This window comes from Suricata suricatta, chromosome 13 (genome assembly GCF_006229205.1).
Source record: "Suricata suricatta isolate VVHF042 chromosome 13, meerkat_22Aug2017_6uvM2_HiC, whole genome shotgun sequence".
Taxonomy (NCBI): Eukaryota; Metazoa; Chordata; class Mammalia; order Carnivora; family Herpestidae; genus Suricata; species Suricata suricatta.
In genome coordinates, this window is record NC_043712.1 from 73,613,928 (window position 1) to 73,634,302 (window position 20,375).

At 45.2% G+C, this 20,375-nt stretch overlaps 1 protein-coding gene across 1 annotated transcript in view; it reads right to left on the bottom strand.

Annotated features, from left to right (window-relative positions):
- PCSK5 (proprotein convertase subtilisin/kexin type 5) overlaps positions 1–20,375 on the bottom strand; it is a 461,176-nt gene that overhangs the window by 97,509 nt on the left and 343,292 nt on the right. Inside the window, exon 21 of the mRNA XM_029920456.1 lies at positions 1,891–1,993. Coding sequence (XP_029776316.1) covers positions 1,891–1,993 — 103 coding nt within the window. The remainder of the gene's footprint in view (positions 1–1,890; positions 1,994–20,375) is intronic.

Genomic DNA, 20,375 nt, shown 5'->3' on the forward strand with positions numbered 1-20,375 from the left:
GTGAGCCCCACATCTGGCTCTGTACTGACAGCTCAGAGCCTGGAGCCTGCTTCAGATTCTGTGTCTCCCTCTCTCTCTGCCCCTCCCCTGCTAACTCTCTGTCTCTCAAAACAAAATAAAGACATTAAAAACATTTTTTAATAGTTTTTTTTTCCTCTTCATCTTCTCATCCTTATTCTAGGAAAATGCAGATGAAAAAGAGTCAGGTAGTTCATTGCCATGACATGATACCCTTTCTTGGCCATATCTGCAATGTATTTTCATCAAGGAAGAGAAATGAGCAAAATGGAGTGCTCAGGGAGATGAGAAAAATATTCTCCCTGGGAAACAAGATTTCCTGAAGAAGACACCTTAATTCAAGATCCACACACGTGCTCTTCTTTCTCCAATAGCTAAATCCTGGGCTGCTGAAGACAGTTAAACTATCCCCGTGGCCCTGGAGCTATATCTCTGATCTTTGTGTGCCAGTGGGTTTCAATTTTTTAATGGCTACTTATGGTAGTAGAGGGTTTTTTCTAACTTTTGATGAGCCTCCGACAATCCTGACTTCTGCAGTATACACTGGATGATGGGAAAAGCCTTAGTAAACAAATGCTAGTAGGTTCCCTTCATTCAAAGATGCCCAAACATGGAGTGGGATTTGATTGTTGATGTGGTGAGTTGGCAGAAACAGGCCCCATATTCAGAATGATGTCTCTACCTAAGAGTATGTCTTGAAAGCAAATCCAACATTTAGAGGCATAGATATCTTAAGGACACATTTGGGAAATGTCGCCACAGCCCTGAAAATTCTTAAAGCTGTTCTTTTGTGTCTGTTTCCTTTCCTCCCTCCATCTCTCCTTTCCTTCTTTCTCTTCCTGCGGAGGCCATTTGGCAAGCCAAGCCCATGATACTGATTACTCATTTTATCAAATTCAATACAAGACACATTTCTTGAATTCTTACTATGTGTTGATCACTGTGGGGAATAGGGAGACAAATCACCATGGTCCCCTCTCAGGCTATTGTAGTCCTGAGGCAAAATTAAGTGAAATGGCTGTCATACAAAGTAGAGGGAATGCCCACCCTAGGGATTCACCTGATGCTGGAACAGCCTTGTGCTGGTCTGCAGAGAGACTGCTTCCTACGTATTTAGCTGAGTAGTGATTGGGCTATTCACTGAAACATTCAGTTGGCCAAAATGTTAAGTGCTCCGATCAGAGGAGGGTTGAGCAAAAATACAACAGGCTTCCACCTGTCTACACTTGAAATTCCCAGTGTGTTAGCAGAGATTCTCGTCCCATTCAAATACTTGTTATTTCCTCATCCATTCAGCTACCAGACATTTATTGAGTGCCTACTATTTTCCTTGCACCGTGATAGGTAATGGTGGTACAAAGGTGAGGATTTCAAGGGGCTTATGGAAATATTGCCCATCTGTAGAGATAGAGAGATTTGTAAATTCATGTTTTGAAATGTCACAGGTGCTCTTATGGAAGTCTATATGGAGCACAGGAAAATATAAAGAGGAGAAGGTTAATTCTGTGAAGGGGTCAAAATACCTTCTGTTCTCTGTAGAAAAATGAGTAGATATTTGATCAGCAGCTGGAGATGATTGGTGTGCAGAAGGAGATGCAGTTACAGGCATCAAAGACACCGTCCTCATCATTGATGAAAGTCTCTTTGGTGTCCAGGGACCAGATTCTTGCAGGGGGTACTGGGCAACATGGGGAGAAGATACTACAGAGGGGGGCTGTGGCCAGACCATGGAGAGTTTTTGTGTCATGGAAAGGTGTTTGGTTCTTTTTCCTGCAGGCCCAAGGGGGGTGTCTTTAAGGTCATAAGCACCTCCTCTCTCCAACCTGTCACCCATGAGCTCCCGACCACAGGAGATACTGAAAGGCCACTCACCTTGTGACAGGGCAGCCAGTGCAGTCTTCCTGAGTGGGCCCCCAGCACTTGGCACACGAGGCTTCGCAGATCTGGCAGTGGCCATGCTCATCAATGTATTCTCCTATGGAACAAAATCTAATTGTTTACCTCATTTCTACATGGCGGTGCTGCCTGGGCTGTTGGTGTGAGAGCAGCCAGACCTCTCTGTGGCTGCCTGAAAGCAATGGAAACAACACAGAGAGGAGACCTTGAATGGCTTCAGTTGCCGGCCCTAAACCCTGACCTTATAATAACAACTGCTCCTCTCCCAAGGGCCTCGGAATTTGGAACCTCAAAAAGTTATGAGGCAATGACATAATTTTGGATCTAGTCAACATGTGTTACAGATTTAATAAGTTCAGAGAGGCCAAGGGGGGCTTCTCACAGGACCCCATGACTGAGCTCCTTCTGACTTTCCTGTTAACGGTTGAGAATTCCTGGACCCCAGAGACCCCAGGTACAGCCTTGGTTCAAGTTAAGCAACAAGCAGGACCCACCCACAACTCTGGGATCATTGTGGTAACTAGTCAGGAAGGGGAGTCAAAACTTGGCTAACATTTGACAGATGCGAGCTGCATCTCACCCTGAAAGAGTAACAATGAAGAGATAGCCCCAGAATCCTTCACTTAATTGGAAAGTATCTTCCCCAAGGAAAAACACATAATAAACCTTTCCATAGATGCACATCCAGCTTCACAAACTTCTCATGAACATTTAAGAAATTATTCTCCCAGCAAAGATGGTGGAGACAGGCCAGCCTCTTTGGTTTTTTTTTAATAGTTTATTGTCAAATTGGTTTCCATAAAACACCCAGTGCTCTTCCCCACAAGTGCCCTCCTCCATCACCACCACCTCTTTTCCCCCCTCCCCCTTCCCCTTCAACCCTCAGTTCATTTTCAGTATTCAATAGTCTCTCAAGTTTTGCATCCCTCTCTCTCCCCAACTCTCTTTCCCTCTTCCCCTCTGCCTGGTCCTCCATTAGGTTTCTCCTGTTCTCCTGTTAGACTTATGAGTGCAAACATATGGTATCTGTCCTTCTCTGCCTGACTTATTTTGCTTAGCATGACACTCTCGAGGGCCATCCACTTTCCTACAAATGGCCAGATTTCATTCTTTCTCATTGCCATGTAATACTCCATTGTGTGTGTGTGTGTGTGTGTGTGTGTGTGTGTATCTCTCACATCTTCTTGATCCATTCATTAGGTGATGGACATTTAGGCTCTTTCCATGTTTTGGCTATTGTTGGCAGTGCTGCTATGAACATTGGGATACATGTGCTCCTATGCATCAGCACTTCTGTATCCCTTGGGTAAATCCCTAGCAGTGCAATTGCTGGGTCATAAGGGAGTTCTATGGATAGTTTTTTGAGGAACCTCCACACTGTTTTCCAGAGCAGGTGCACCCGTTTACATTGCCACCAACAGTGTAGGAGTGTGCCCATCTCTCTATATCCTCGCCAGCATCTATAGTCTCTTGATTTGTTCATTTTAGCCACACTGACTGGTGTGAGGTGGTATCTCAGTCTGGTTTTGATTTGTGTTTCCCTGATGATGAGTGATGTTGAGTATCGTTTCATGTGACAGGCCAGCTTCTTCGAAGGTGACAATCCAGTGCTAAGCCAATGATGGGTCTCATTGAACTCAACCCTTTACTCTTGCTACACAACGTCTCTCCTCCCACTGTCCTAAAAGAAATCAACAAGTTTCTGTAGTCTGATCCAAAGAGCCACTCCGTATGGTTTGGAAACCAATCATGCACAGAAAACATAGTCTCAGATTTCAGGAGAATCACCCCATCCCCTGTAAGTATGTCTGAACATTGTCAATCTGAGATCCAGCCAGAATACTGAGGTAGCATTTCCTCACTCGTGGTTTAACCAAGAGGTCTTACTGAAACTCTAAGATTTGCTACCTGATTTATTGTAGTTGCTTCGAAACCCTGTAAACAGACTTGACTGGTGAGAAATTGAAGGAAGTCCTCCCCTCTGTGTTGTCCCATAGCTTTACTGAACTAGTGCAGTTGGGGGAGGTAACCTTATATATATAAATATCAACCTTGCACTAAACCACAAAAATGAAAATGAAGTGGCAGGGAGAGTTTGTCCTTCTATACAAAGTATATGATGTAGAGTTATTCTAGTAGTTTTATTAACTAAAGGGGGAAACTGCATATTCACAGCAATGCAATCATCTAATGGCACATCTTAAACATCCCAGTCTGTTCTTCTTTGTCACTCGGTTGTTGCCAAGGAATCTGACATATAAATTTTAGAATGGAACCATAGTTTTTAGCTCAGGAGTTACGCTAAGGAGCCCAATACCCAAAAGAGTGAGTATCCAGCAGGGGCAAAGAATGGCAAGTGTGCAAGTGGTTCACTGCACAAGGTGCCTGTCCCTGTGGTCACGTGGAGGCAGAGATCCAGCCTGTGTTCACCTCACCAAGCCATGCGCTCCGGTGTCAGCTGTCTCTGTCTCTGCCCCTGTGGGGGACACCTTTTACTAATTCACACAAAGGTATTAGAATGGACGGATTGCAGTCTTGGGAATCAGAAAGCTTGGTTTCCAAGGCAGAAAAAGGCTGGGACTTCTGTCTAATAAGAGTGGGTGATTTTAAGTTGAGACTGTCTCATTCAATATAGGAATCCTCTTTATATAGCCTTTTATTTACCCACTCAGGCTTCAGGCTCCCCACTCTACCTAATTATTGCCCTTGCTGTAATCCCTTCTACTTTTGTCACAGTGTGACTTTTGAGCCGTGATTATTCATCCAGACACTAGCAAGATGAAGAGGAGAGGATCTAAGGCAGACCTGGTAGGAAGAAGTAGATCTCGCTTACATTGCCAATGCAAATAATTTGGGTTGACGGAGTTAGATGGTTGCTATGTATCTTTCAAAAGGTAGGTGCTGAGTGGAACAGGAATGAGGGATGGTTTCCAGGGGCCTGTAAACCCAAAGAAAGTGTAGTCTAGAAAAATGTAGGATCATAGATTATTCACTTGTTCATTCATTCATTCCATGGATATTTTTTGAACACCTGTATGCTGGGTAGTAGGTGAGATTTAGAAATATAAATCACAACCATCCTGCTCCTGGGTTTTCAAAGATTTTTGAGAAGAATGATTTCTAAAGCAATAGGTATAATCCACATGCTAGCCAGTAGCCTTTCACTTCCTTGGACAGTCTAGATAAATACCTAAAACAGAAGAGCAAAGGCATACATACTAGGCTCTCTGCTAGACGTAGAGGCAAAGACTGTTGCTTTGCCTTGGCATTTGTGCCTCTAGGACCTGACACAGTGGTTTGGTTTTCCTAACTTCTAATATCCATCCACCTTAATTTTCATGTTGTCTTAGATGCAACACTAGGGTAGGATTTTAAGCTAAATGCATCGTGGTCTGCTAAATCAAATGCTATTTAGGTAGTTCTGTGAGTTATTCCATATCTACACCCAAAGTCTCGAGCAAATGTTATCCAGATGGGACTGTAAACACTTTAAATTCTCTGTATCTCTTGTTTGCCTCCTCATTGGCTTCCATAAGCCAGTAGGTGGCACTGATACCTTGGCTTTGTACTTGATTTGCTCAACCACCTTAGAGCTAATCCTCACTTGAAACTGCCCCACGTCTGAGATTTCAAATAACTTTTCTAACACAGCCTTCTAATGATACACTCTGACTCTAGCTCACTCCACTTGATCATTCTTTTATTCATCTTTCCAATTGCCTCTTGCGTTTGTTACTGGGGCGAGGCCAAAACTTCCCAAGACCCAAGTTCCAGAGTCCCCAATTCTTTCTCAGAAGGTGACCTCATTTCCTAATTTGCTGATAAGATACTGAGTTTCTCCAGCATCACTCAATTTCTTTGATTGTTCACTTGTCTTTTCTTTCTGTGGAAGGTATGTATGTTCCTCCTGGCCATTGTTGGCTGTTCACCTAATGCTCTGGAACTTTCCCCAGGATGGTTCTCCATCAACCTCTTTGCCTTCAATCATTTCTTCACATCTTGCATCATCTTCTGATCTACAAAAGTTCTCCCTAATCTAAGACCTTCCCAAGCACTTTTCTTCCCTGATGACTAACTCATAAAACATGGTTTTCCTTCCTACCATTTGGACCCAAAATGGAAAAAACCCTCATAACCTTGAGGCTTACATAAGTGAGTCAGCGTAGGACAGCTTAGCTGTGCACCTCTCTCAAGCCTGCATTCTTCCTAACGTTAGAGCAAGTGTTGGCTTTAGAACAGATGAAAACAGAGGGACCTGCCCTGATTTTCATAATTATGTAGAGGTCCAATTAGTTGCAGAAACAACTGTCCCCAACCCCAGCCCTTGCAGACAGAGTTTCCCACTGCACATTTGAAAAAAAAAGGCAACTCCACTATGTCCTTGGAAATCTGGTTTTTTTTTTTTTTTTTTTTTTTTTGGTTGTTGGAGCAGCAAATTCTTGTCATCTGTCTTCATTGCACAATGAAACTAAATGTTTATGACAGGCGTAATATACAAAATTCTTGGGGAAAAAAATCACTTGTAGCACAGACTTCAGGGGCCAATATTTTGTTCTCCACCTCATCCTACAAGCTCTTCCTTCTGGTGTCTTCATCTGTTATTCAGTCCAAATTATCTTTTTACTGTGATCAAAAAAATTCCATTCCCCTTTGAGTTCCTCTCTCATCTCCTCCTATAATAGTTCAAAGGACATGGAGGAAGGAGTGTCCCATGTAGAGAGGCAATGTCTCAAAATTTGAAGACACGGCTTAAAAATGAATACTGGTCCACTGAAAAATTTACAAGAGGGGTGCCTGGGTGGCTCAGTTGGTTAAGCGTCCGACTTCAGCTCAGGTCATGATCTCATGGTGCGTGGGTTCGAGCCCAGCATTGGGCTCTGTTTTGATAGCTCGGAACCTGGGGCTTGGTTCATATTCTGTGTCTCTCTCACTCTCTGCCCCTCCCCTACTCACTCCCTGAGTCTGTCTCTCAAAAATGAATAAACATTTAAAAATTTTTAAAAAGAAGAAAAATTTACACGGAAGTGGCTAGCTCTGCTTTTCCATCTCTTGGTAACATTGCACGGTATGTTTGTATTAACAGATCTAACTTGCAAGTAAACTTTATGAAATCACTGAGAATAGGTAAGCATTTAGTGCATCATCTGCAGCTACCAAACATGATGGAGATTCACATAGTCATAATTTGTAGGCATACATGGCCAGGAGACCTCCATTCCTCCTACAGAGGGCTCTGCTCTATTTTGTACTTTGTAATAGCCTTTATGGAACGGAACAAAATTTGTTGTGGCATCTTGGCAAATATATGTTGTATACATAAAAACAATAAATAATTAGTAAACGTGAGTAGATTACAATATGAGTGTAAAACAACTTTTTAGCAAGGGTGATGGTAAGAGAAGATGGGAAGAACATTTGATGAGAAAGTTAGCCATTTGGTTTGTGTCTGGTTATTTCGGTGAGCAGCGTTGGGATACTGAATTTTCTGGAAGCTTCTGTGTATGTGCTTTGTCACTGGATGCCAGGAATCATGGAATGTGACTTTCCTGAATGACTCTGCAGCCACAAGCACTCAAGTAACACTATTTCTTTGCAGGGAGGCCAATACCTAGTTTCCAACTTAAGATATGGCTGTGTGTAGACAGTGTTCATGAAAAGAAATCCACGCATTTATTACTTTTTACCAGCTATAATAAATACTCAGTAACACTTTCAAGTTATATACTAATGAAATAATTGAGCTTTTAAAGCCTTGTTGAGTGTGACATTTTAGAGCCAGGCTCAAAGGATGAAGCCATCCAGTGAGACAGAGGCATCTTTGCTTAGGAGTTTACATAAGTATTCAGCCTTAAAAAGAAAGGAAATTCTGACACGTGCTGCCACATGGATGAACCTTGAAAATGTTATGCTTAGTGAAATAAACCAGTCACAAAAGAACAAATATGGTGTGTTTCCATTTATGTAAGGTATCTGGAGTAGTCAGGTTCAGAGGGACAGAAAGTAGAGTGGAGATTCTTAACCAATAGTATGAGTTATTGGTTAATGGGTACAGGATTTCAATTGGGGAAGATGGAAAAGTTCTGGAGATGGTAGTGGTGTTGTAGTGGCCTTGTTTGCATTACAATGTGAATGTAATTAATGACCAGAATTGTATACTAATAATGGTTAAGAGTAAATTTTATCTTACAGATACTGCCCACCCCTCCCCCCCACCTTCCCGCCCAAAACAAGTCTAACACTGAGTTTGTTCCTTACCAGGCCAATACTTAATTTTAACCAAAAAAACTCAGGATTGTCTGCCCTTTGGGGATGTGTCCAAAGAGCACCAACCATCTTGAAGAGCCAGTTTGTTGAACTGAGTCTTGGGAGATGATAATGGAGATCAATGGATAAATGGATAAAGGCCCTGAGGATATCTGGCTGATGGAATACTCGGGTTTTGGTTTGTTTTGGTTTTGTTGTCTTTGTTTCCATTGGGAACTACAAAGACAGAGTAAACATCAGGCACTTAGGAGAGGTCTGTTCCCAAGGCCTGGAGGTGTCTGGGGGTCACTGCTGTTCTTTTTTGCCCTCCCTTTTCCCTCCCACACCGGCTTTTCTGATTGACAGGACTTCCCCTTCCTGGTCCTATGGCTTTTTTGTTGTTGTTGTTTTTTAAAATTTTATTCTCAGATACTCTGCAATGCTACTCTGGTGCCCTCATGGATTGGCACCTCCACCCAAAGGATGGATCGTAAATTGTGGATCAACACACTTGCAAAGGCTTGGTTTCCTCCAGCCTGCACGTTATCCAAAGAGCACGGAATGAAGAGTTGATCCATTTCATTTCCACATTGCTTGGGCCCTGACCACAGGCAGGTTGCTTAAAAAAAAAAAAGTACCCAGAGTGAAGTCTTGGCCAACAGGCCTGAATATAGTGGTGATGTAGCAATAGGTGGAGCGCCCATCCTCCGACACCCACCGTATTATATACACGTGCTGTTCTACGGAAGGTTTCCTCCAGACAACAGCCCTTTGGTAAGTGAGAAACTGAGGCTCAAAGAGATGAAAAATCCTGCAGAAATTAATTTAGCTAGGTAAGTGATAGAGTTGGGCTATGACCCAAGCTCTTTTCTGCAGTGTTTCCCTGGTATGGATTCAATTCCCTTTTAGGTGTTCCAAGTAGCTTTGCTGTTTAGAAAAAGGTGGACCTTGAGCACAAGCCTGGTCTAGAGCATTTGGTGAGGGAAGGGTATCAAAAAGGAATTCACTGTGAAAACAGATGAACTTTGAGCCAACACATTGTAGAGAGCAGATTTCCTCAGTGATTGAATATACTCTCTGAATTGATTTTCTCTGATCAAGTGGCCACTATTTATTAAAAGGCAATTCTGTTTATCCCAAATCGGGATTTTACAAGCAGTTTGGTCTGTCCACTAGATTAGAAGCTCCTGAGAGGAAACCGCAGATGGTTTTTTTTTTAAATAAATAAAATAATTAATTGGAGCTCTGCACAGGAATTTTCTATACTGCTTACCTGCTGTCAGAAAACAAAATAAACGGGCTCCTCAGAAATAGTTTATAACCAGAATTATAGTCATCTCTCTCTGCTCCTCCAATTTATATGAAAATCTAGTATTGATGGATTGATCCTTGTGTATCTTTTCCTCCATTAGGAGAATTTTGGATTGCCTGCCTCTATGTTTCTGAAAGTCCTTCTATGTTTGAGTTTAAGGATGCTAAAATTTAAAATACACTGAACAGTTGGTTGTAAAACCAGACGCAAGAGGGGACAAAAGGCATCATGAGTGTGCTTATTATCTGCAATTAAATAAGATAAATAAAGCCTATCATCAAATCTGTGGGATCATGAATTTCCTGTAGGTACAGTATGGTAGGTGGAAATTGATTTATTGCCCATTTGAAGTGTGGAAGATATCTTGCCAGACTCTTTATTCAGTGGGCTGTCTTTGTTATTTCTGCAAGTGAGCCTAGAATTTTTTTAGGGTTAATTTATTTTGAGAGACAGCACATGTGTATAAAGGGAGTGAAAATCTCAAGCAGGCTCCACACCCAGCATGGAGTCCAATAATGGGCTTGATCCCACGACAGTGACATCATGACCTGAGCCTAAATCAAGGGTCAGGCGCTTAACTGACAGAGCCACCCAGGCACCCAACCCTAGAATGTCTCCATGTTCTCTAAGGCACTGAGTCCCCCTAGTCCTTGGGTTTGATGCTGTCCCCCAGTGCTCCCACCACCAGTGGCTGCAGTGAAACCTTTCTCATGGGGGAATCTGTATGTTATCGGATGCGTTCATAGTGAGGGGACTTGGGGCTCAACACACAGTGACAGAAGTGGGGAACCATCATTTGAAAGAATAATTCATTCACCTTTTGGAAAACATCACTGATGACCTGACCAGGTCACACTCCCAGTGAGCACTGTGCTATGGAGCCCAAAGGACCGTCCCACATCCTTCACTCTGGAGGTGATGACGGATGGCGGGTAGAACTATCAGGATCACTAAGCCTTCCTGACACTCTCGAGCTAAACAAGGGCCCTAGCATGCAGATCAGATCCGTTAAAGCCCAAGGCTTTCCCGAGGAGCTTAAAACCATCCAAAGGCTCTCTGTGGTGGTGGGAGTCCTGGAACACAGGCCTAAGGATGAGACTTGTTATCATCTACTTTCATTTCTATGGGGATCAAAAGAGCCTCCCTAACCCACGTTTATTACTTGCTCTTAAACCCTTCAAAGTACAGCTGCTGTCCCTCCCCCCATGCCAGTGCCCCAGGGAGGGAACATCCTCAAACTACGCTCCTTCTTTTCCTCTGTAGCCACAGGCTACAGAAATGTGGGCTTCATCTTTCCTTTCCTGCGCTCCCTTAGTGTTTCCTGGAGCCTCACCTGCTGGTCTGAAACTTTGCAGCCTAATTGCTAATTAAGAGAAAGGGGAAGCTCCTGAAGAGAGAAGGAATTTGCATTCCAAGACCTAGGGCTCCAACCACGCTGTAGCTCTGTGGCTAGTAATTGACGGTAGCTGGTAATTGACATTCAGTGTTGTACTGGGTCACAGTTAACACTGCCCATTCACAGGCAGCGGATGCTGCCTTCTGTGACATCTGTTGTTCACCCAGTGATAGGTCTCAATGGAGTGCAACACCCAGAATACCTCAGCCCCTTAGTGACTGGGTAAGCATTTGATGACTCGGGATGCCATGTGTTTTATCGGGAGTGACCAATTTGTGCTTCTTTTAATTTTTTTTAAATTTTTTTAATGTTTTATTTATTTTTGATACAGAGAGAGAGAGCATGAGAGGGGGAGGCGCAGAGAGAGAAGGAGTCACAGAACCAGAAGCAGGCTCCAGGCTCTGAGCTAGCTGTCAGCACAGAGCCTGACGTGGGGCTCGAACCCACGAACGTGAGATCTGACCTGAGCCGAAGTCGGAGGCTTAACCAACTGAGCCACCCAGGTGCCCCAATTTGTGCTTCTTAAAAGCCCAAGTGTGGTTATAAAAACAAAGGGGGGCTGGAACCGGAGTATCAGTGTGCCTACCGAGTGCCAACATAGCAGGAAGCACTGGGGTTGGGTAAACACACAAACGTTGCAGTCATCCCCAGCTAGGTTTGATTTGGGCTTCCTTCTCCAACTACCTGACATGAATCAAATCACAGATTTTCTGACGTTCTTCTTCGGAGTAGTGTGGACCGTCTTTCACAGAATGTGGTGAGGAGCAAATGAGAAGCCAGACCTGAGCACAGAGTTCAGTGGGTTTCAGAATGTTAGTGATCAGTATCAGGTGCTTGGAGCATGTTAGCTCATGACACCTCCAGTGATCACGTGGGGGTAGGGCTGTCAGCCCCATTTGGCCAAGTAAGGAGTTTAAGCATCAAAATGTTAACTCTTGGAACATCATTCAAACCCTGGATCCCAAGTTTGCCTTACCTACCACCCCTGAGGGCCCTTGAAGACTACATTGGCTGCATATGGTGATGGCCACGAGGCAGCTGCACTTGCTGACCTTGTGGATGGAAAACAACGACCCCTCAAAGGGAGTCAGCTGCAGGATGGCCGCCCACGCAAGTTAATGCTCATAAGAAGCCCTCTGGAGACAGCCTCCCTGCGTCAGAGAGAAGTAAGGCAGCGTTTTCCTGCACTCTGGAGCCAAGGCAGTGCCCTTTGGGCTGCTGAGGTGAGAGTTTGTGAGAAGTAGGTGAGCCCTGGGAGCTGGGGCACACACGGCGTCTTCCCGGCAGAGTTTCACCCCACTGGGTTCCAGTGCGGGGTCCTTGGCCCCGCTGCGGAGCTGACCCCACGCCAGCACGGACTACCTGCTTCTTCAGGTGAGCGGCCCGGAATAGACCTGCTTCCACACCCGGGGGGTCTCAGGACAAATCCGCTCTCTCTGTCTCAGTCAGGGTGGGACACAGAAACAGTTGAAAGTGAAAATGGGGGTGGGCACCTGGGGCGTCCTTTGGTTAAGCATCTCTGAGTCTTGGTTTCAGCTCAGGTCATGACCTCACGGTCTGTGAGTTCGAGCCGCGCCTCGGGCTCCGTGCTGTGTCTGTGCAGAGCCTACTTGGAATTCTCTCTCCCTCTCTCTCTGCCCCACCCTGCCTGTGTTTTTTTCTCTCTTTCTCTCTCAAAATAAGTAAATAACTTAGTATATTTTAAAAATGAAAATGGGCTAATGTTAGGTTGTGAGTGTGTGCGTGGTGTGGGGGACAGAGGGGGTGAGTTGGGGAGCCATGAGGCAGAAAGTCATCTTTGTCAGAGACAAAGAGTCTCCTCCGGCGTTTCCCTACCTACCAACCTCCTTCTATATTGTGGATAGTCTCTCATAGACTGTGAGATTTTCCTACAATAAAGATGTCTATGTCATTTGCATCTTCTGGGAGCTTTCGACTCTGTCCAGAGCATGGAATCTGGGACTGAAACCTCATTGAATCCTACCATAGACAGAATGATACCCCCCCTACCTCTTCAAGATTCCCGTCACTTCCCCTGCCCCCCTCCCCATGTGCGCAGATGACTGTGAGGAGGAGGGGAGAAGTGGGATACAGGTGAAGAGCATCTACCTGGACCCAGGTATCCTCGATGTGAACTAGGCTGCCTTGGGCCGGTTGTGTGAACTTGCACAAGTAATCTAACCTCAGTTAACTCCTCTGTAAAATGGGAAAAATCATAGCTGTGCCATAAAGTTGTCAGGAGGATTAAATTAGTTAATATGTGAAATGTACTTCAAAAGGTAACAGCACATAGTCAGTTCTCCAAAAAAGTCGGCTGTTAACTGCTCCAGGGAGCACAGCCAGGCCCCTCAAGCAGCACGAGAGACTGAGCAAACCTTCAGAGACCCTCCAACCTCCACTCCCTTCTTACTATAGGGGTGGCTTTGAGAAATTAACCTCTCTTCAGCTTTTAATTTTTTAAATTTATTTGGGGAGGGCGGTGAGAAGGAGGGGAGAGAGAGGAGAGAATCCAAAGTAGGCTCCAGGCTTTGAGCTGTCAGCACAGAGCTCGCCGTGGGGCTCAAACCCAGGAACTGGGAGATCATGTCATGAGTCAGATTCAGACGCTTAACTGAGCCACCCAGGGGCCCCTAACCTTTCTTTAGCTTTACAAAATAAGCTCAGTTGCCCCAAACTTTGTAGTTCCCTAAGATCCAGTAATAATGTCCTTTCTTACACTGTGGTTGGTTTAGCACTGCACGGTAAATGTCAACAAAATACCTAGAAAAGATTTCCTTCCTCCACCACGGCTCAGGTACTAGAAGAATGGACTCGAATTTTAGTAACCATCTTATTAGCCTTTAACAACTCACAGGTGTGGTCCTGTGTGATGAGCACCAAAGTGCAGTTCTTCAGGAAATCCCTGCCTTTTCACAGTCCACCCTGAGTCCACAATTCTAGAACTATGAGCTTGCTAGAAAATTGTGTGCACCCCAAATCAATATTTGACCAAAAGGCAGATGGGTTGTTCTGTTATCAGCATTATACCTCCATATGACCCCTCTAGTTGCCTTCTGGTGACATCACTTAGGAATAACTTAAAATTGTGACTTTAACTGGTTTTGACTCAGCTCTTAACACGGTGGTCAGGCACAACCTCCTATGAATTGATTGGCACAACCTCCACATAAACTCTTAGGCATTATGTCTCAGGACACCAGATGTCTCTTAGCCATTATTAATACCAAGAGCGTTCTGGCCCTGTCAGAACATTCCAGAATGGTAGGACTACACGTGCTCTTGTCTTACCTTGTACCTTATCGCCTTGATATCTCCGTTAAATGTCCAGCACGGATCTCCAACCACGCCATTGAGACCCTCGGTCTGCAGTGAGATGGCAGCCTCCGTGTCCCTGTACCATATAGACCTGAGAACTTGCCTTCTGCACCTAGCCTTCCCGAGAAGTTCCACAGAGAAATAGAGAAGGACCTTGCAAAAACCCTTCGCATTCCTCCGGAGACCAACAGCTCCAGGAAGCCTCCAGGAGCCTTGAGGACAATTCTGTTCCTCTGGGAGAGGAGCCAAATTGGCTGGAAGGTAGGCGCCTCTGTATTTGAGGTAAGATCGAAGTCTCCTCCCTTTGGTCTAACCTCTACTGTCTTGCCAGCCCCAGCCCTCGCCGACCCCTGGCATCTCCCCAAGGGACCATTGCACCTTCCTGCACTGGTTACGTTGCTGTCTGAGAGTGGGGGCTCTTGAACGTTTCTAGGCAACAGGCGGGCACCCAAAGCCATAGTCCAGGCCCCATATTAGGGGGTCCTGGCCCTTAGAGCTTAACTTTTTGGCTTGGGCCTGCAGCTGCCAGGCAGCAAGGCGAGGTTCAGTGTCCTGGGCTCCGGAAGCCTGAAACTCCCTGGAAACTCAACTCCCATGATCCCTGCAGGCAGTACTGGTGAGTCAGGCTCTCCTCCCCTTCCCAAACTCCCTGCAGGGGCTGTCTGACCTGCTTTGACTCCTTTTTTGCTTTCAAGGTTGCTCTTGATACTCATCTCAACTTGATTTTACACGGTATGATGTGCCTGGGGCCCCAAACCTTCCCAGGGAGGACAGATGCCTCTCTCCTGCTGTTCGCAGCTGGCCAAAATGGGCAGGGACAGGCTGTGGAAAAGCTAGCTGCCTGTGGGCTCGGGGGAGCTTGAACGGTCTTTTGCTTATGCAATCATTTGGTGTAATTAGGTTGTAATTTTCTAAAGATGAATTTGTGGGAGGCCAGCATTGTCTGTGGGATGAAAACCAGCGCCACCACAGCGGCACGAATGACGGGCGTGTGCAAGGGCTGAAAGGAGCAGAGGCAGGCGGACGATCTCCTTGCGGTGGGCGGGGATTAGAAGCCCAGGCCTTGAGTCAGAGACCAGGGAACATCTTCTGGGACAGCCAGGTGCTTTCTCGGTGCTTCCGCATTAAGTTCTCAGAGCAGCTTATGGAGATGAGCACTGCTCTCATTTAAAAATTATTTTCTAATGTTTACTTTTGAGAGAGCATGAGGGGAGGAGGGGCAGAGAGAGAGAGAGGGAGTCACCAAATCCAGAGCAGGGTCCAGGCTCTGAGCTGTTGGCACAGAGCCCAGTGTGGGCCTGAACTCAAACTGCGAGATCATGAGCTGAGCTGAAGTCAGATTCTTAACGGACTGAGCCACCCAGGTGCTTCTAGTACTATCCCCATTTTAAGAATGAGAAAACGGGCTGAGAAAATTGATGTAGTCTACTCCAGGTCACTAAGTTAGTGCTATGTATTTGTTTACTTTATATTTAAGTTTGTTTGTTTTGAGGGAGAGTGATTGGGAAAGGGCAGAGAGGGGATAAAGAATCCCAAGCAGGCTCCATGATGTAAGCACAGAGCCCGATACAGGGCTTGAACTCACAAACTGTGAGATCAGGAATGAGCTGAAACCAAGAGTCAGACATTCCACCCACTGAGCCACCCAAGCATCCTGAATTGATGCTATTTGCAAGAGCTAGCACTTAACTCAGTGATGCCCATATGCTAGAATTTCCTGAACACTGTATACATATCGACTCCTTAAAACCATAGCCCTGTAGGGAGAAAGGGCGCATTGTGAACCACTGTGTGCCTCATTTTTGTGTTGAAAATGTTGAGGCAATGAATGATTAAATGAATGATTATTTTGGTGACAGCTGTAATCAAAACTCAGGTGGTCAGCCTTTAAACTGCTCCTTTTTAACCTGAGCTTTGCTACATCTTTCTCCAGAAAGTGGTGGAGGTGGAGTTCTATTCCAGGTCTGTCTGATTTCAGGTGTCTTGTGCACTTTCCACTACACTGGAAATCCAAATAATTGGCAGGTTGTGTGGGTGTGTATGTGTGTATGTCTGAGTGAATAAGTTAAGTAAGTGAATAAGTTCAAAATAGGCATTCCTAGATACCTCAATCATGCAACCTGGAACTGCTACTTACCTACTGTTTTCTAGAAGTAGTGTTCAAAGACCTCCCCAGGTACCTTTCATGAGACAGAATCAGCTTCTGTAATCAGGAACATAAGCTGTTCAATCAAGTATCTAAAAATCTTGGGGCACTTGGGTGGCTCAGTTTGTTCAGTGTCTGATTTCAGCTCAGGTCATGATCTCACGGTTTGTGGGTTCAAGCCCCACGTCGGGCTCTGTGCTGACAGCTACCTCAGAGCCTGGAGCCTGCTTCGGATTCTGTACCTCCCTCTCTCTGTCGCTCCCCTGTTCACACTGTCTCTGTCTCTCAAAAATAAATAATAAAAAAAAATCTAATGGTTACACAGGGCAGCTGGTTCTGATTACCATCTTCTCAGAGGGTGGGGCAATTTCTTGTTCATTTTGGAGGCCCATGGCTTTGCTACATGAACAGAAAATGAGTAGAAAACACAAACCTGATTTGTGTTTTGGGGGAAGAAATTCATCAAAGTTCTTCGTACTGAAACAAAATTGACATGGCCTGAAAAAAATGGATATGGTAAGGTGGACAAGGGGAAAGCCAAAAATAGTTTAGGAGAGGAGGAGAAAGGATTGGAGGCTGAAATACGTGGTGTCTCTGACCCAGGCACATGACGAGACTGGCCAGTAGAAATGGGAGTTTGAGCAAGAGAAAGAGGAGTTTGGATTGAGGATGTAGGTAGGTCATGAAACGTCAGACAACGATGGATGAAATCGGTGTGGTTGGCCAAAGGGGGCCATTGAAGATTTAAGAAGCAAGTCAGAGATGGAAACACGTTTGGTGGACAGTCCCCCAGTTGAGATGAAGCGGGCTGAATTAGAAGGGACAACTGGGGTCAGCTAAGACATGGCCTCAGGCCCCCATAAAACCCGGTCCCAGGATCTCGGGAAGGGTGGGCTTTTGCGCTTAATCTCTCTAGCTGCCTCCCCTCTCCCAGGGATCAACTGTCTCAGTGACCTTATAGCCTAGCGACTGCCCAGTGTTTGGATGCAAATCAAGAGGCATGGAGAACTCACTACCTCCTCTTCCATTTCTGGAAAACCAAATCAGAAATGTCCTTGTATGAGGCCAAAATTGGCCTCCTAGTCAGTGAATTTCATACACTGGTCCTTTCAAAGGAAAGAAAACAATTGCTCGGAGTGAAAAGTGTGATATTTATGGGAATAATGAAACAAGTTCAAATTGAGAAACTGAGTCCAAAGCTTAGACAGGGTGGCTTTGAGCAAGTCCAGGAAACTGTGAGTCTTCTGTGACTGTGGAGATAATCCATGACCTGCCTAGTAGTCTGGTCTGTTTGGATGATCAAACAATATGCCTGGTGACCGTGTTTGAGAAACTTCAAAATGCCTCATGAAGGAAAGGGATGTGGGACTTCAATGCTCCACAGAAGGGAATGCAGTGCAGTTGAGGGCCAGAGGAAGCTGGCCCACATTCCAGCCCTGCCACTTTCCAGAACCGTGATGTGGATCTCCTTCTCCAACCCCCGTTTCCAGAGCTACAAAATGGAATAAATACAGTCCTGCTTCAGAGAGCTGTCGCGACCACCAAATGTGATAAAACCTTTGTAAGCACTTAGCACAGGGGCCAGCTGACCTATTATAAGTGATGAATAAATGCCATTACTATTATCAGTACATGTGAAGTGCATACAGGAGTGGAAAAAAGAGTCCAATCCATAGCCTTGAACTTGAGGGCGTCAAGAGATCATAGTAGTATTGATGGTCTGAGAATGGGAAGGAAGCTGATTGTGATGATCTGGCAGATGGTTTGAAACTACAACTCCTGGCATAGCTCTTATGTTTATACACACGCCCCAGACGCTATTTTGACAGTGGCTGTTTTTTGGGCCAGCTCAACACCGAGTGGCTGTGTTCCCTCTTTGATACCCTCATAACCAGAGTTGATGGAGTAAAATATAGTGCAGGCATCCACAACGCATTCTGCCTAGAACCATGCCGTCAACAATCGGGAACTCGTTGCATGGTCACGAGAAAGAGTGTCCTGTTTAGATGCCAAGATGGTGAAAGGTGAAAGAAATGTCATCTATGCATTCCTGTGGAGGAGCCATCCCGTTCTTGGCCAGGATGACTGTTCAGAAACCCATGTGGAAGAAAGGTAAATTGTCACAAAGTACCCTTCTCATAGTAGTTTCAGCTGCTTCCTGGGATTTTGTGACCATTCTAAAAGAGGTTTTTTCTGTCAGTAACCAAGTCTTAGGTAAAGCATGAACCGGCAGCAGCAGGTGAAAGGTCCATGCTAGTGGAGGTCATGCTTGGAGTTTCATTGAGGGGTGTCATTTTACCAACAAGGCTAAGTGCCAGCGAGTGAGGTGAGGGCATGACTTTGCTATATTTTTGTGTTCAGGAGAGAAAGCGAGATTTGGAAAAGACCTTTCCAGAAAGTTATTTCAGTTGACTACCGGAAAAGCTGATCTCCACTTAGGAGATCCCCTTTTCACAGATGAAGAAGCCAACCATAAGCATTTATACAACTTGCCCCAAATCACAGTTTGTCTTGTTCCTTCTTATCTAACTATGCTGAGGGGGGAAAATAATCATTGTGGGAATTCCTAAAGAAAGAAGGGCAAAGCATACCAACAGACAATCGATAATGCTGCCATTTCTAGGTTGGCAAAGGATTTGACACTAACTAGGAGGATTTGCTATTACAGTAACATTAAACAGTCTCCTCCCCTGTGGTAGATATCTAGTTCTTTGTTCTAGAATTTCTTCTCCTTCCCAATCTTCAAGTAACTTCCATAAAGTGGAGATTCGTAAATAGCACTTCACAGTCTAGATCAGTCTCCTGACTTCAATTATCGTGTATCCACGGCCCACCAGACTCTATACATGGAAACTTTGCAGGCATCTCTGGCTTGAGAGCCAGTGCAGGGAACTCATCCTTAGTCCCACCCTTCCCCACATGAGATCTTGCCCAGTTTCTGTCAACCCTATCTCACGAACACCTGAGTTCTGTCATCTCTTCCCCACCTTCAGCACCACCGTGTGACTTCTAATGCAGTCTGTTTCAAGTGGGAGATCTTCAACATTGGTCACCTGGACTCCTTACCTGCTTCACGCCCTTCCACCCCCATTCTGCCCACTCTGTAACCAGAATGGTTTTTCAACAATTCACACTTCAACCACCCTCCTGCCTAAGATCATCCGGTGCTATTCCCTTTGTATGGAATAAAGCCCAAAGAATGACTTGTACAAGTGTCTTCAGACTTTGACCCTCGAGCTTCAATTTCTAGCCTATCCCTTGCTGCTCTCCTCATGAACTCCAGAAGACTGGCTACATCTTTGCCTCTACAACGTGTGTAGAAACCAGCTTCCAGGGGAGAGCATGGCCTGGTAGGTGTGTGAGACCTTCTCTAGTGCCTCAGAAGCCTGCTCTCATGGGTCCACACCACAGGCCAGAAGAACCAGGTTGTTGACCCCCAGAAGTTTTCTTCAGCCCGTGATGGGGATCTAGTGTTTGAAGGACATAGCCCCATTGCCCCTGCAGTGAGAGCACTGAGTCCTAGTCCCTTCTGTGGTGGCTGACTTCATAACATAACTTTCATCAGCTATCTTTTCTTCTCTCTGTCTCACTGGCATTTCCTTTCATCACGCAAATAAGCGTCTTGTACTTGAATCTTTGTCTCAAGTCTGGCTTGTGACCAGGGGACAACTGAGACCCAGCACTAGGTTCTGGCATTCCCAAGAGACTTCCTGTTCTCCAAACCCATTGCGTACTCTCCCACTTGGAATATCCATTTGGTTTGTGTCCCCTCCCTTCTCTCTCCTCCCAGAAAGCATTCTGGAAAACTCCTCCTTTACAACTGAAAGCTGCCTGCACGATCTTTCCTACCACACTATTCAGCTACATTGATTTCTGTGCTCTCTGGTGCTTGGTACCTATTTTTAACATGTCCTCCATAGCCACTGGTATTTGCCCACATGTGTCTCCTCCATGGGGCTAGGTGTTCTTTGAGATCAGGAATAATTTCCCATGACCCAGACCACCATTTGCCATGTGAAACAGTGGTCAGAACATTTTGGCGAATTACT